Source organism: Varanus komodoensis, unplaced genomic scaffold, assembly GCF_004798865.1.
Source record: "Varanus komodoensis strain SLA01 unplaced genomic scaffold, ASM479886v1 scaffold15, whole genome shotgun sequence".
Lineage (NCBI taxonomy): Eukaryota > Metazoa > Chordata > Lepidosauria > Squamata > Varanidae > Varanus > Varanus komodoensis.
Genome location: NW_025335440.1, coordinates 3,756,430 through 3,771,521, shown reverse-complemented (window position 1 = coordinate 3,771,521; position 15,092 = coordinate 3,756,430). Strand labels below are relative to the sequence as shown.

The 15,092-nt window shown below is 40.6% G+C and overlaps 1 protein-coding gene across 5 annotated transcripts in view; it reads right to left on the bottom strand.

The window, feature by feature from the left end:
• The window catches only part of ZMYM4 (zinc finger MYM-type containing 4), a 63,807-nt gene extending 49,051 nt beyond the window's left edge, over positions 1-14,756 (bottom strand). For 3 of the 5 annotated variants that reach the window (XR_006414192.1, XM_044424797.1, XM_044424800.1), the window contains exon 1: positions 14,446-14,756. Coding sequence is in view for 2 of the 5 variants with exons in the window: in XM_044424797.1 (XP_044280732.1) it covers positions 14,446-14,487 (42 nt within the window). In the remaining 3 variants the exon portion in view is untranslated. Of the gene's footprint in view, positions 1-1,083; positions 1,129-14,445 lie in introns of those variants that run through there. The other 2 variants (XM_044424798.1, XM_044424801.1) reach the window with 2 other exon arrangements.
• Between the last annotated feature and the right edge of the window lie 336 nt (positions 14,757-15,092).

Below are 15,092 nucleotides of genomic sequence, written 5' to 3'. Positions count from 1 at the left end.
TTTACACTGAAAATGAAGTACACAGTTGAGACTTTACAGTAAAATTTAGATCCTTCCCTCACAAAACTACTGGAAAGCGCCATCCCAAAGGAAATGCCTGACAAAGGTATTACAGTTTCTATTGGAAAATGTGGGTAGAAAGCTCCCTAATATACATGTAGCAAAATAACAAGCTGCATGTGGGGAAGTTATTAGGCAGCTTTAAGGCCTTGGTAAATCACCACCTCTTGGTGTCAATCCCCCACTTGCAGTATGAAAATAATACTGACTTATCTTACAAGATTTTTCTTAGAATTACAGAGTTCATGTTCTGAATACAATATATGAGCACCGTATGTATTATACTAGGCAGTATAAAAAGTCAATTACATTCAACATGTCTTTCTATTATATTTACTGTCAATTTTAAAACACATTATCTACTTTGAGCACCTTAAAACATAGCAAGACACACATTTTAAAACAAATCCATAAACATTATTGCAACATTCAGATAAGACATGTTTAATCAGTTTTCTTGCTTTCTCAAGTATGAGCAAACAGCCTGTTTGAATTCATCATTAAAGACTGAGATGGCACTTTCTTTTAAAACACCAATCATCCCATCGCTATCAATTTTCTCCACTACAGCAACTTCATAGAAGTTTGAAAGAACCATATGCCTACCTTTGTTTTTCATCTGTTATACTGAAAGGTTTGATTTGGGGAGCGGGTGGGAATGGTACTTAAAGAATTTAAAAAAGAACTAACAATCAAAAAAATTTCCTCCAACTTCTGCTTAAAGTGCCTCCAAGCACACCCCTTTGGAAAATAAATATGCAAAGTATATACATTTTTTTTTGCAACAGAATCAAAATTTTGGATATCCTTGATCCTTGGAAAAATAAGGTGATAGAAATAGTTCAGACCCCTTGGACACACTGATAGGGGGAGGGGAAAGTGTTAAACACTCAAGTCCATTTCATTGCCCCTCCCAGGTTTAGGAAATCTTGTTTATCATTAACAAAAACAGTGGCTATTGCATCTGTGAGGCCCTTCCATGGTTATGTTTGCAGATCACAAAAGCATCTCATTGATTCTTACCTTCGAAGCATCTAGGGAGAGGTAAGTGCAGTGGGTAACAAAGAGCCAGCCTGCTGCATATACCTGCTGCAGGAAAAGAAGCATTTCCAACAGGAAGTGAACCCCCAGAGGTCAGGAGTGCCATAGAGAGCAGCTAAGGAGAGAGCTTGTAGGAGTTGTGAACTCAGAAGAGCTTTGCTGAAACTGTAGAGCCCCCTAGCAGTGTCAGCGGTTGCAGCCGCCTGAGTCTAAGATCTGCCATTAAGACTGCAAGGGGAGGGTGTTATATGTTCATCCTGCCTCTAAAAAGTTGGTCACGTGTTCTGCAGGATCTATTTTCAAGAACATTCCCAGCATGTTCAGACTGTGGGATTCTGGGAGATACAGCCAATGCAAAGCTCAAATGAGACCCTAACATTTTTTCACTTGAAGAATCTGTTAAAGAGAAATAAAAATAGATTTTCCCTAATCTGTGCCCTTATTTAAAGATGAAAATATACTTCCATATCAAATAAGTTATTATTTTGTGCTTAAGGGGATAGATGTTGACAGTTGAGAACACTGAGCCAAATTTAATCTATTGCACATGTAGGATGATGATGTGATTAAAGAACGACAATAGTAAAGTATTATAATAAAAACTATATTGTAAAATGTATATAGATAAAAAAAATTAGCATTCGGTGTGAGCAAGACTGTTAGTGATGTCACTCATGTGCCTTTAACAACAGCGTAACAAACAGAAATGGAACAAGTGCCATTTTCCTGTCACTTTAACCCCATGCTAGGAAAACATCCCCACACTGGCACTAGAACAGGGCTAGGAAAATGAAGTTTGTAACGATGAAGCACTACAGTATTTCTCAAGAGGATTTATGGTTTTATTTAGATTATGGCACTGTGATTATATTTCTCCATTTTTCCTCCCACAAGGAACACCAGGTGGCCTATATGTTCCTCCTCCTCACCATTTTATCTGACAGAAAGCCTGTGAGGTAGGTTAGGCAGAAAGTGAGTGACTCCAAAGCAACCAGTGGGCTTTCACGACTGAGTGAGGCCTAGACCTTGCCTCTCCTGAGTCCCAGTCCAACACCGCAGCACACTGGAACTCACTCTACTGCTTGGAGCACACACACACATTTGTGCACACAATCATGCTAAGTAAAATTGTAAAATATGTCTTCAAGGTGCTTTTTGAAAGGGTAATCCATCCTACAATCTTTGACTGTAGAAAAAGATAGGCTGTATAAAGATAAACCAGCAAAGTATCTTCTAAACCGTCTGTTTTTCAAGATCATCCTTGGGTCCTAGCTCTGAAATCAGACCAATAATATTGAGGCTAAGTACAACTTGTGGGTTTGGGCTAATATTTTATAATTAAAATTAGGTAAGATTTTGCAGAAAACTATTTATTTCTTCAGGACTTCCACCTTTAAATGTTCCATGGCACAACTTAATAAATAAATATACAAGTGGGACCTTCAACAAAATGTTGCAGTGTGGAATGTTCCATCCTCCTCAGGGTCCCAGCCAGTCATGCCCTCTTTCACCATACATTCATTCTCTGCTTCAGTTTTCTATTCTATTCCCACTGAGTATGCTCAATCTTGGAAGGGCTGTTTTGGGTTCCTTCTCTAAAGATTTTTTGGTGCTTCTGCAGATCTTGTGATGCTGCAAATCCCTCCATCTTGTGGATGGATGCTGTTATTTTGACTGTATAAAAATGAGGACTCTTAATTTTTGGCTACTTATAGTCAATGTTTTTAATTCTATTTCCAGCTGTATTTCCCAAACAACACAACACTCACCAGGTTATATCATGTTATACCCAAGAATGGATTAGGAGCAATGTTGAGGAAATGAGAAGGCTAGGGTATTTCCTGTGCTAACCAACATGTGTATATATTTACTCATTTTACTAATACATATTTATTTCCTTAAACTATGTTAATGACAGCTCACAGAATTAGACACAAGGATAACCAACCAAGGGCATAAAATTCTCAGGTTCAAACTTTTTTTTAATCAAACTAATTCACCAAGCCTAACCTGAGTGGTAGAAGTTCTCCAGGGTATTGGGTAAGAGTCTTTCACCCTATCTGAGGTTAAACTCGGGACTTTCTTCATGGAAAAAATGTGTTCAAAGATTGAGCTACAACAGTTCCAAAGAGTGACTAGGCAAGCCCTTGTAAGTGGAACTTTCAATTTTTTCCTTTGAACAGGAGGCCCCTGCCCGATATTACAAAAGGCTTTGGAAGTCCCCTTGATTTGTGGTATGGATAGCTGCCAAGTGAGAAACAAAGGCTCAAAATCCCCTTGGGTGTGAGGAACTAGTTGGTATAGCTCAGGGGTGGGCAATTAATTTTCCTATGGGGCCACATGAGAAACTTTGACAGTTGTTAAGGGCCGGACCAATACACTTACAGCTCTGTTCAATATTTATCTCTATAAAAACAGTCAATGAAACATTACAATGATACAATGAAAATGTGGAGCACAGAACACTATTTAATGAAGATTCACAAAAACATTAACATTACATGAAAAGCAATAAATTCAATTCAATTTAGCAGATCCTTCAAAATAAAAGCAGTGCAGTTGTATTGTTTCCATCTATATTACGATGATATATATTTGCATTGACTTTTAATTTGCCAGTGACCTCATGTGGGCCAGTCAGGGTCAGCCATCGGGCCGGATGTGGCCCGCAGGCCGTACGATGCCCAGGTATGGTATAGCTGGTCAATATGCCTAGTCTGCTTCCAAGGAAATGCCACAAATTCACCTCCATACAATACTTGCAAGCTAGAGAGACAAAGGTCACCAGCATATGCTAATAGCACAGGTATTATCTGTACACCAACATGGGATCTGTGAGTTTATGGCTTCAGCCTCTATAAGGTTTGTCCTGTAAAAATTAGCCATGGATGATATCATAAGGTCACAAAGAGTCACTGTAGCAGCACAGACTTGCACTGAAGCAGTTACAGATACAACATATTCTTAGCATGGGCTATTCAATTACAACAAGCAAGTTGATACACATGTATTTGTATCCAAGCAAAGTACCATAGAACAATGAGGGCAAAACTAGTCATAATGCGGGGGAGAAAGGAACAGGGTTTCCCATGGATTTTTTAAAGGATTAGTGGCAGAAAGGGAGACGAAGATTTAGTCCACGAATCTGGGAGATGGCAGCTCACTCTGTCTTTTTCTGGGGAGGAAAGATTTTAAGAAACAGCCTGTTCTTACTGGCCTTGTGCAGTACTAGTATGTTTAGGCCACAAGGTAAACAGCCATTTCAGGTGGAGGGAATTCTCATCGAGAAAGTGCTACAAAAAGAAAAAGTTGACATACGCCCTTCTTCATATACAACAGATCCCTTGCACTTCCCCAAGGCTGCTACCAACCTTCTCAAAACACAGGGATCTCAGAGATTTCCTGTACCAGGATCTTTGGCTTGCCTGTGTGCATGAGTTTCAGTTGGATCTGGGAGAAAGGCCATAGCTCAGCAGAAAGCATACACTTTAAATGCAGAAGGCAAGACTGGGGCAGACTCCACCTTAAAGACTGGAAAGATGCTGCCTGTCACCACTAACAGATATGAGCTAAACGGACCAAAGGCCTGCCTTGACATAAGGCAGCTTTCTGTGTATCAGCGGAAGACCCATGATTTCAATGGAGTCCGTTCAAACTTTCTGCTGGTACTCATGCAGTGCAGAAGAATCAAGTTATGGTCTATAACCTTCAATAAATGGAAACACCCCCTGGAGGACGCGAGTGCAGCCTAGTATAATTTTAAAATGTATTCTGCTCCAACTACATGCTGAGATCAGAGGTGGAGAATCCTTTTCAGTCAGAGGGCCAGATTCTAATTTAACACCTACATGGGTAGGGCCTAACTGTGATTATTACTGATTTTAAACCTACTCAGAAATAAGCAGATCTACCATAGACCGTTTCATACATCATATCATACAGCATCCCAAGTACCAAGTGCATGGGCACTCACAAGTAACCAGGACAAGTCTCAGAAGTAGGAAGGAAGGAATCTTACAGCAACTTCCATGCCCTCATTTCCAACCAGTTGCTAAGTGAAAATGGGGAGGGGGGGGGATATGGCCAGAGTCTGGGGGGAAAGCTAGCAAGCCAGATAGAGACCCCCTCAGGATTCAGGTTCCCTATCCCTGGATTATCTGGCCAGGGCAACTTATTTTATATTGTTATTTTTTGCATTTTAATTTAATGTTTGTACTTTACAAACATTTTAATTTATTGTTATATTTAATGTTTGTATTTTAACTTAATGTTGTAAGCCACCCCGAGGCTTCGGCGAATGGGGCGGCATAAAAATGTTTTAATAAATAAAAATAAATAAATAATAAATTAGTTGATTAAACCTATACTTAAAACACGCAGGAGCATAAGAAATGTTCACAAAATCACCTACAATTTCAAAAACAACTACATGTGCTGTTTCCACCATAAGAAGAAACACCATTCCAGGTTATCTCTGACTATCACTTATTCAGCCAATTAGTGGACAACTTTCATGAAGACTTAGTGACGGATCATGTGAAACAACAGGCATTTATGTTTATACAGAAGTATTTCACTAAAAATGCAAAATGGCGACAGCTGGAACAAATGTTTCAAATTCCAGCTGGGATTTTTAGATCCTGAAGCATGGACAAGAGGATAGCCATTTTACTGGTTCCACATATTTTTGTGATTTACAGGGCAGCAGATGGATTCTAAAGTTAATCACTAATAGAGAGCCAGTGTGGCATAGCAGTCCAAGTGCTGGACTCAGGAGATTGGCATTTCAAATCTCATTCAGCCATGAAGCACTTTGGGTGAGTTTGGGTCAGTCACTGACTCAGTCTAACCTCCCTCAAAGGGTCATTGTGAGGAAAAATGGAAAGGAGAAGGGTTGTATGTGCTGCCTTGGGTTCCTTGCAGGAAAAAGCAGGGGTATCATATAATAATAATACAACTATTAGCAGTCACTTCAGGTGTACAGTGACCAAACAAATCCTTTTCATCCAAACCTATTATTTCAAACATATGTCACTCTTCTTTTCCACCTTCCCACCCTGTTCCTTTTGTATTACATTATCCATATCTAAGCCATTACTTCAAATTGCAAATAGGCTTGAATGTGCTGAGAGAAAGGCAGCATATAAATGTTAGAGGTTAATAAAAACAAACCAACTAGCAGAGGATTACAAAAGCAATTATCTTTAGCAGGGTGCTGAAATGCAGCTCTTCCTCCTCCTTCCAGCCCCAACCTCCACGGCTGGTGCCTGTCCTAGCAGAGGGGCAGCTGCAATATGGCCATATTTTTTCCCAGGAATTTCACCCCCACATGTTTAGAAGGCACTGTTTCATACACTGAATGAGTAACATAATGAATGGCTGTCATGCAAAAATTGAGAAGCTGTAATGGATGCAATATTAGTCCAATCTAAAATCAAAAGGCCAAAATTCAACAGACTATCAAAAAATGAGCATGATGCTCCTCAGGCACACTCATACCAAAAGACAACATGCAATTTTTCCAACACTTTCATTTTTTCCTTACAACTTAAATAATAGAAGTGTAAATTATTCATTTGTTACCATGTCTTTAAAATACTTAGAAGTATTCTAATACTTTTCAACTAAATTTGAAATGAAAATGAAATAATTATTTCCAACTGAAGCTTTGGTTTAAATATAACATTTACACTGTACTCCTATGAAGGCACTGTAAAGGCTACTTTGCATCACAATCCTATATATGCCACAAGTCTACTTAGAAGTCCCATTCAGTTCAGAGGGACTTACTCCCAGGTGAGTGTGTAGGACTGCAGCCTACTAGTGCAATCCTAAACATATTTACTCGGAAGTCCAACTGATTCAGTTGGATTTACTCCTATTGAAAGTGCATGCAGGATTGTTTTCTTTATATCTCCTCCACATCAAATATATATTAGTTCAAATACTGAGCTATTAGAAAAATCCTTCAGATTTTATACAGCATTAAACATTAATGCAAACAAATCTAAAATGTATGCCACAAAACACAAAAATAGACTTGCTAAATCAGATGCCAATGGTTTTCAGGCAGAGTTTTCAAAGTCAGTGTTCTCCAGGCAACTCCCATATCACTATACTTTGCATTACCAAGGTGTAACTCCTGAAGTAAAAATAAATTACTATGACCTGTACAAATTATGCAAATGAAGATGTTGTATACACGTTTTCAAATTTATCAAAAATTGCAATTATACAATTCCTATGTTTAATATTTTATGTAGCATCTTCTGATTTTGCTATCATGAGCAAGAACAAGAAATGCCCAGTGCCATGGCGCTTTACTGCTGTATTATGGATTCCTACATTAAGAGCACAATTAGATGCATGTTTAGACTGAAAAAGGGCCTAAGATACCCAGCCTGTCCATGCCATGGCTTAGACATACTGGGGATTACAGGCCTTCTTCAATCTGAACATATCACAGGGTTTTATTCTAGGTAGACTGCCTCCCAAATCTTCACTGTAGCAGTACAAGGTGCAATATCCACCCTCTGAGGCACTTCTGCATAGCCCCTTGCTCCATTCTGGATCACTTTTCCAAATAAATTTTGCAGAAAGTACTTTAAAAACATGACTGTCCATCGTCAACTGGCAGATGTTCTCCCAACATGCTCAATGCTTTCACATTTGTCATTTTGAATATATTCCAGCACTAAATTTAAGGGGCTAAAATGATTATTTTGAACATATGGTATGTCAAGTCTCTTGGCCACTCTAATTGGCAGGAGTGATCAACTGATACGGAATAACTGATAGCAGCAAGCCCTGTTATATCTGCTACATTTGTGTAAATTATGTTACCTAGATATCTAAAATAGTTGAGGTTCTTCAGGTTAGGATTCAAAGTTTATGACTAATTTGAACTGTGATTTGATCTTGGTGCAGAACAAATCATTTGCTCCTGCAAGCAGGGGCCAGATAATTAAGTGCCTGTTCCTTTGATGCAAGAAACTTCTACAAATTAAGTTTTGGAAGATCAAAGTTAACACTAAGGCAGGGGTCTCAAACTCACAGCCCGCAGGCCAATTGCCAGGATGGGTGGGGCACAGGGGAGGGGCCCTGCGGCCTTCAAAGCGCCGGCGGCACCCGGGCCGGCGCCCGGGAGCGAGGCGGGATGAGCGGCCCACCACCACTGTGGTGGTGGAATACTTGATGCGGCCCAGCCTCACCCAGACTGCCCCCAGGTAAGTTGAGTTTGAGACCCCTGCACTAAGGTGTTTGTGTAGCACAGGAGTTACCACCACAACACTAATTTTACAATACTCACTTCTATAGCAATCTTTACAATTCAAGCTTTATTCATGCATAATGAAAAGCCATGACAGAGATGCCTTGCTATTGTATATGAACACCAAGAGCAAGGCTTGTGTGTGAGATGGTAGTTGCCGGCAATCAGCCAGGCATAGGGGAGGGAAGGCAGCAGCCAAGGGCTGGGGAAGCCATGCTACTCTAATGAGCAGATGGGGGCTCCACAGAGCAGTGGGGTGAAAAACAGTGGCTGGGTGAGAACATCCCAAGAGAGCATGCAGGCCAACAGGGGAGAGGCAGGAGATGCAGGCAAGAGTGCTGGGCACCAGGATTGGTTCCCAGCCATGGGGACTGAGCGGACGCATGCTGTCATATGAAGGGAAGATGGAGGTACAGATCAATAATTCATATAAGGATTTTACGGATGAGGTACCGAAGCATTCTGGAAAAAGTTTGGAAATGATAGGTGGCTGAGGGGCTACAAAAAGCAGTTCTTTTCTATGGTGGCACCCTGGCCTTGGAATGCTTTCCTCAGAAAGGTTCCCCCAGCACCCACTCTGATATCTTTTGTTACCAAGCAAGGATGTATTTTCTAAAGTTTTAAAACTGTGCTTATTTGTTTTACTCAGGTTATGTTTATGCTTCCCTTATAGTTTTGCTCATTTTTGCTTATCTTAATCCATTTTAATGGTGTTGACTTTCATTGTATGCCATTCCAATTCCATCCTTTATATTAAGGGTGGAATATAAATCTAACTAATAAAATTAAAAGTAGTGCTATGTGAAAGAGCCTTAGGTTCATACATTTCTCCTTCCCTTCTGGAAGAGCTACAATTTATCAGGATAAACTGCGGTTAGTTTAAACCAAGCTTTTTCAGCTTGGATGGAGGTTTAGACATTGCATTCCAACATCTGGAGGGTAATAGGTTGAGGAACATTGACAGTTTATGGTTTGTCCAAACCAGCAAACTTTAAATTGTGATCTCTGATCCTAGCTTGTTAAGATATACTACAGTTTAAACTAACTACAGTTCCCAATATGCTAAATAAAGTGGACACTACTGAATCTCCTTCCTAGAAATCAAATCCTTTAGTTCAACTATGATTGGCTAATAGGTGGGAGGACCATATAAAATTAGTAATGACATACTTATTTTTGTTTGCTATCTAGAAACCAAATAAACATGGGAAGTGTAGAGCCTTTCCTGTCGAACCATGCATACAATTACACCATAAATAACTAGAGTGGAAGCCCTATTCTCAGAATTTCAAACTCACTACTGCATTTTTCAACAAAGGTTTTACAAGAATACTGAAGAATTCTCTAATTTTTCTGACAGCTCTGCTTTGAGGAATAAAACATTTAGTATAAAACTTCATATATAATGGTAAAGTAAACCTGCCCAATTATTATTCAAATTGATTTGAGAATCTACCTAAGTCCTAAACATAAAGAATGTAAGTTCCATCTTTCTAACAAACTTCTCATCCACAACAGCATGGTTGGGATAGCCCAGAACACCCAAATATAATTTTTTATCTAGCATGATCTAACTCTGACAGAAGAAACATTTATAATAACTGTAAAATGTGCATCTTGTGAACTTATTCCAATTCAGCTACAGCTATGCTAATTACCCTGATAGCCAATCTATTAAGTTTTAATTGTTTTCCTGGAGAACATGTATCTGTTCTGTGTACATAGAAGGAAAAATTATTATTATTATTATTATTATTATAACATTTCTATGCCACCCCTTGCCGAAACCTCAGGGCAGCTTACAACATGATAAAATACATTGAAATACAATAGTACATAATAAATTACCATTAAATACAAAAATTGCTTCCAGAAAAACCTCTTTATTAGGAATGCTGTTAATTAAAAGGCACACCATCCAGCTTGTCAATGATATGAAATAGTAGGAGTACATTTTAACTTAACTAGCTTTCTGCTTTCATATGGAAAGGCAAGCTTTTGAGTTGCAGACCTCTCTGCAGCACTCAAGGGTCTCTACTACAACAACAGTTAATCCAATTGGACTGCAATCCTATGCACTTATCTCAGAAAAAGCTGAACTCACTTTCTGCTTGGGACTCATAGGACTTTCTTCTTAGGACTCATTTCCGAATAGAAATGCATTGGCCTGGGCTGTAAAGCCATTAGCTTGAATCCTAAATTGCTTCTGAATTCCTATAAAGTAGATGATTTCTGCTCAGTTTCCCTTTCCATCTGCAGCTTTCTGCAATATATCCCATAAAATTTCCAAAGGTCCTCCAATTCTCAAGAGCAGATTTTGGGGGGAGCAGTCAGAAAGCCCCATTCCATGAACACACTTTCATTTCTAAAAGTTAGAATCAGAATCATTATATCACCACCAGAACTTTCATGCTGTGACATCACGAAACATAGGCTGGAGCTGCAGCAAAATTCTAGTTGACAAAGACATGGAGACCAGTAGGAAGGCACGATTAAACCGAGTTGGTCTTCTGGAAGACAACGTTGCTTCCAAAGTAGCCCCTTTCTCTGGAATTGTTCCCCTTCATGTGTTACAGAAGATCTGGATACCACTGCTAAATTGTGACATTCCAGTATTTTTTGTGCTGCCTTCCCATTTTTTAAAGACTGTTTGCGGCAATTTTTCTAGCTTTGAATGCAACTACAGCCCCAGTCAGAATAGCATGACTGGAAAAGTATCAGAGACATCTGTCTGGTGGAATAGTCAGCAAGACAGTGGTTAGAAGGTTGACCTTCCACTGTGTATTCTGGTGTGAGTTTCTGAATTCCCTATAGCTGAAGTCTCCCTATTGCTGAAGGAAATCCCAAACTCCACTTAAAGAGAAAGGAACATGATTCCCTTAGCCACTTCTCCTATGGATGAAGTTTGGAATTCCTATGGTGTCATCTCATTATTATAATAAAGCACATGTGCACTTGGATAAAGCAGAAATGTGCTAATAAGGAGTAAAATAAATTAATAAGTGGTGGGATAACTCAGATTGCACATAGGAAACAATTGCTTAGGGGCCCAATACCTTCTTCTGCTCTTTCCTAGTCAGTATCAGGAAATGATTAAAGAGCCAGTATCAAGGAGAAGTAGGACCTTGGCTAATGAAGGTTACTTCTGAATATTAGGATTCCATCTGTGGCCATGGGCACTGCAGAACTGTAATACAGGATACAGAACTATGTTACTATGTTACTATGCCATGCAGAAGTATCACCACACTTCCAGGTCATTATGAAAGAACACCATCTCAACATGCATTTGCTCCTTTTGTGCTTATTATCTTTGATAAATCCTGGAAAATAGGAGAAGTGTCAGACAACTAGAGAAGGGCCAATATTGCCCCTATCTTCAAAATAAGGGGAAAATATGAATTTGAGAACCACAGACCAGTTAGTCTGACATCAACCCCTGGAAAAGTCTGAAGAAAATTATTTTTAAATCATTCTGCAAGTCCCTCAAAGAAAATGCAATGATTAATAAAAGCCAACATGGATTTATCAAAAATAAATCCTGTCAGACTAATTTAATCTCACTTTTTGACTGGGTAACCTCTCAAATGGACAGAAGGAACACTATGGATATAAACTACCTCGACTTTAGCAAATCTTTCAACATAGTGACCCACAACATTCTGATAAGCAAATTAAGTGGACTAGATAGAAAAATTGTTAGGTGGAGCCAAACATTGCTGCTAAATCGGGCACAAAAAGTACTCATCAATGGCACCTTCTCCAATTGGATGGAGGTTAACTAGTGGGGAGCTGCAGGGTTCAATTTTAAGTCCACTGCTCTTCAACAATTTATTAATGATTTAGATGAGGAAGTACAAGCAAAGATAATCAAATCTGCACACAGTACAAAACTGGGTGGAACAGCAAACACCCTAGAAGACAGAATGAAGTTCCAGGGTGATCCAAACTTGAACACTGGGCTGAAAGCAATAGAATGAGATTCAATAGGGATAAATACCAAGTCCTCCACCTAGGAAAAAGAAACCAAATGCATCAATATAAGATAGAGAATATGTGGCTCAACAGAACTGAAGAAGAAAAAGACCTCGGAGTAACTGTGGACAACAGGTTAAATATGAGCCAACCACGCAATGCAGCTGGGAAAAAAAGACAAATGCTCTTTCACAATTCATTAATAGAAAGCGTTACTTCCAAATCACAAGAAGTAATAGTTCCCTTATACTCCTCACTAGTCAGACTTCATCCGGAATACTGTGTCCAGTTCTGGGCACCAAGATTTAAGAAAGATGCAGAAAAATTACAAAGGATCCAGAGGAGGGAAACAAAAAGTGGGAGGGTGTAAATTGGTGACAGCAGGGGGTTGGACCCAATGGCCTTCTTGGCCCCTTACAGCTCTACTATTCTATGATAAAAACCTTGGGACTGCGCATAGCAAATAAGTGCTGCTCTAGACTCGCTAGTGGTGAGTCTTCAATAAAGCAAATGGTTCTGGATTATCAGAAATATGAAGGTTCCCAACTATGAGCAAGTTTCCTATGGACAACCACTTTGCTGGAGTCATAATCTGTGATTCCTAATACAGAATTTATTATTTATTTTCCCTCATCCTCTACTAAAGCAGTTTCTCAAGACTGAACTTCAACTTATGTCTGATTATTCCAGAGACACTCATCTTGGGATATTTTGAGTGACTTCAGAATTTGCAACTGGGGCAAATCATTCTAAGGCCAGAACAAGAAAAATAATCAAATTCCTATGAGCCACCATTGAATAGTTAGCCATTGGACCCTAGAAAGTATTTAAATGCATAATGTTTAGCTAATGTTTAGGAATGGTCCACTTAATGCTCTTTAGCACCCCACAACCAGCTGGGCCAAATGTTAAAGCTGGACCCATCAAACTGATTGCAGACCTTCAAAAGCTTGATTAGCACCCTGATTTTTCTTTTTATTTGACCTGGAAAAAGTACGGTTGGCAGCCAACGCACAAGTCACACCAATTCATGGATCATAGTTTGCATTCAGTTTGGTGTGCCAGGTCTTGTAGGCCTGCTCCCAAAGCTTTAGTCCTTTATGGGTCCAAAAGGAAAGATGTGAAAATAACAGTGATCAATTTTGTTCTTAATGCACAGTTTTAACAGCTTCTGTAGGTTATTGATATTCCGACACCATTTTTTCTGTGAAAAATGTACATGTGGTAATATACAAAATTAAGTCTTATGATAGGTAAGATCTTGATATTGATGACCACAATTATTCAGTGCTGGTGGTTAACAGCAAGGACTTATGAAAATTAAGCATTAGGACAAAATAACCACCATCAGGACAACATTTAACTTGCCATTCATAGTCTTCATAGCATAGTCTTCCTTAACCACCATTAGCTTCATATCCAACTTCTTCCACACACACAACAGATGTTCCAGCCTCTTGATCTAACTACTTTAATTATTTTCTTTTTGCCACTCCACATTCACACATCCCATTCCCAGAAGTCTATCATCTTTTAACTATGCAACCTTAATTTCTCTTTTTCACCCCCAGATGTCAAATCCACCATCATGCTCCTTGCTACACTTCCACATTTAAGGAACCTCAGAGCAGCTCTTCTCAAACACCACCCTTTCACATCCCTTCTTTCCAAACTCTTTCCAACTCTGTATTTCAGAATCCACTCCCATTCTCACCAATTCCTGAACATTCAGAACACCAGCAATTTCCAAAAGAAAGCTATTTTAAAATATCCTCACAACAACAACCTACTATTCCTGATGCCCATCAATATGTCATCCAGGTCGCCAAGATTTTACAGTACCATAAAGCACCATAAAGCACCTACCCCACCATAAAGCACCTCTACCCCACTTCAGATCTCTTAAATTACAAGCCTTAGCCCCCCAATGTTCCATTACCCCCAGATCACAGACCCCCTGCCCACTACCTAACCCAAGCCACTCCCAGATATGTTACCCACCATCTCTCCAGCTCTCCCCAACGCCTTGCTCTGCAAGGGGGAGCCTTCCCTGAACCCCCTGGCCCCGCCCACCCCTTTGGCCCCGCCCACTTACTTACTCTGGCGCGCGGTCCTGGCCCCTCCTCCTTGGCCGCCGCCATATTGGGGGCCGCCGCCTCAGAGGAGGGGGAGGGGAGGGTCTCCTCTTCCTCGGCCCTGGCTGAGGTGGGGGGAGATGGGAGTTGTAACCTCAAGGAGCGCTCCAAGGGGTGTCCAGCAGCCCTGAGAGGCAGAGCGAGGCGGGGCGTGGGTTGGGGAAAGCGCCTCCCTCAGGAATTCGAGCGGGCGCACCCAGGAAAAAAAATAACAACAACACCCAAACAGGACCACAACTGAGGCGACGGTCGGAAGGGGCCCTCCAGGCCGCGCGACCCTCTTAAAGCTGCAAAGACCTGCCCAAGCAGCAAGGGGCGGGGAGAGTGCCAGCGCGCTTGCGCTAAGCGCAGGCGCACACCTACTTTCCTGACGCCCTGCCCTTTTCTCCTCCTTGTCCCCTCCCCTCCGCGCAGGCGCGTTGGAGAAGCCGCCTCTCCAGGGTAGGAATGTGTTAGGACGGGTCCCGGAATGGCGCCCTCTTAAAGGGCCAGGCGGCTCTTTCTGGAGGGAGAGCAAAGCCAGCAGATGGGATGAGCGAGTTAAGGCACATTTGGGGTGGGCGGGGGCAAGCAAAGGACAGTGGCTGAGAAGCAGCAGAGAACAGGAGCGG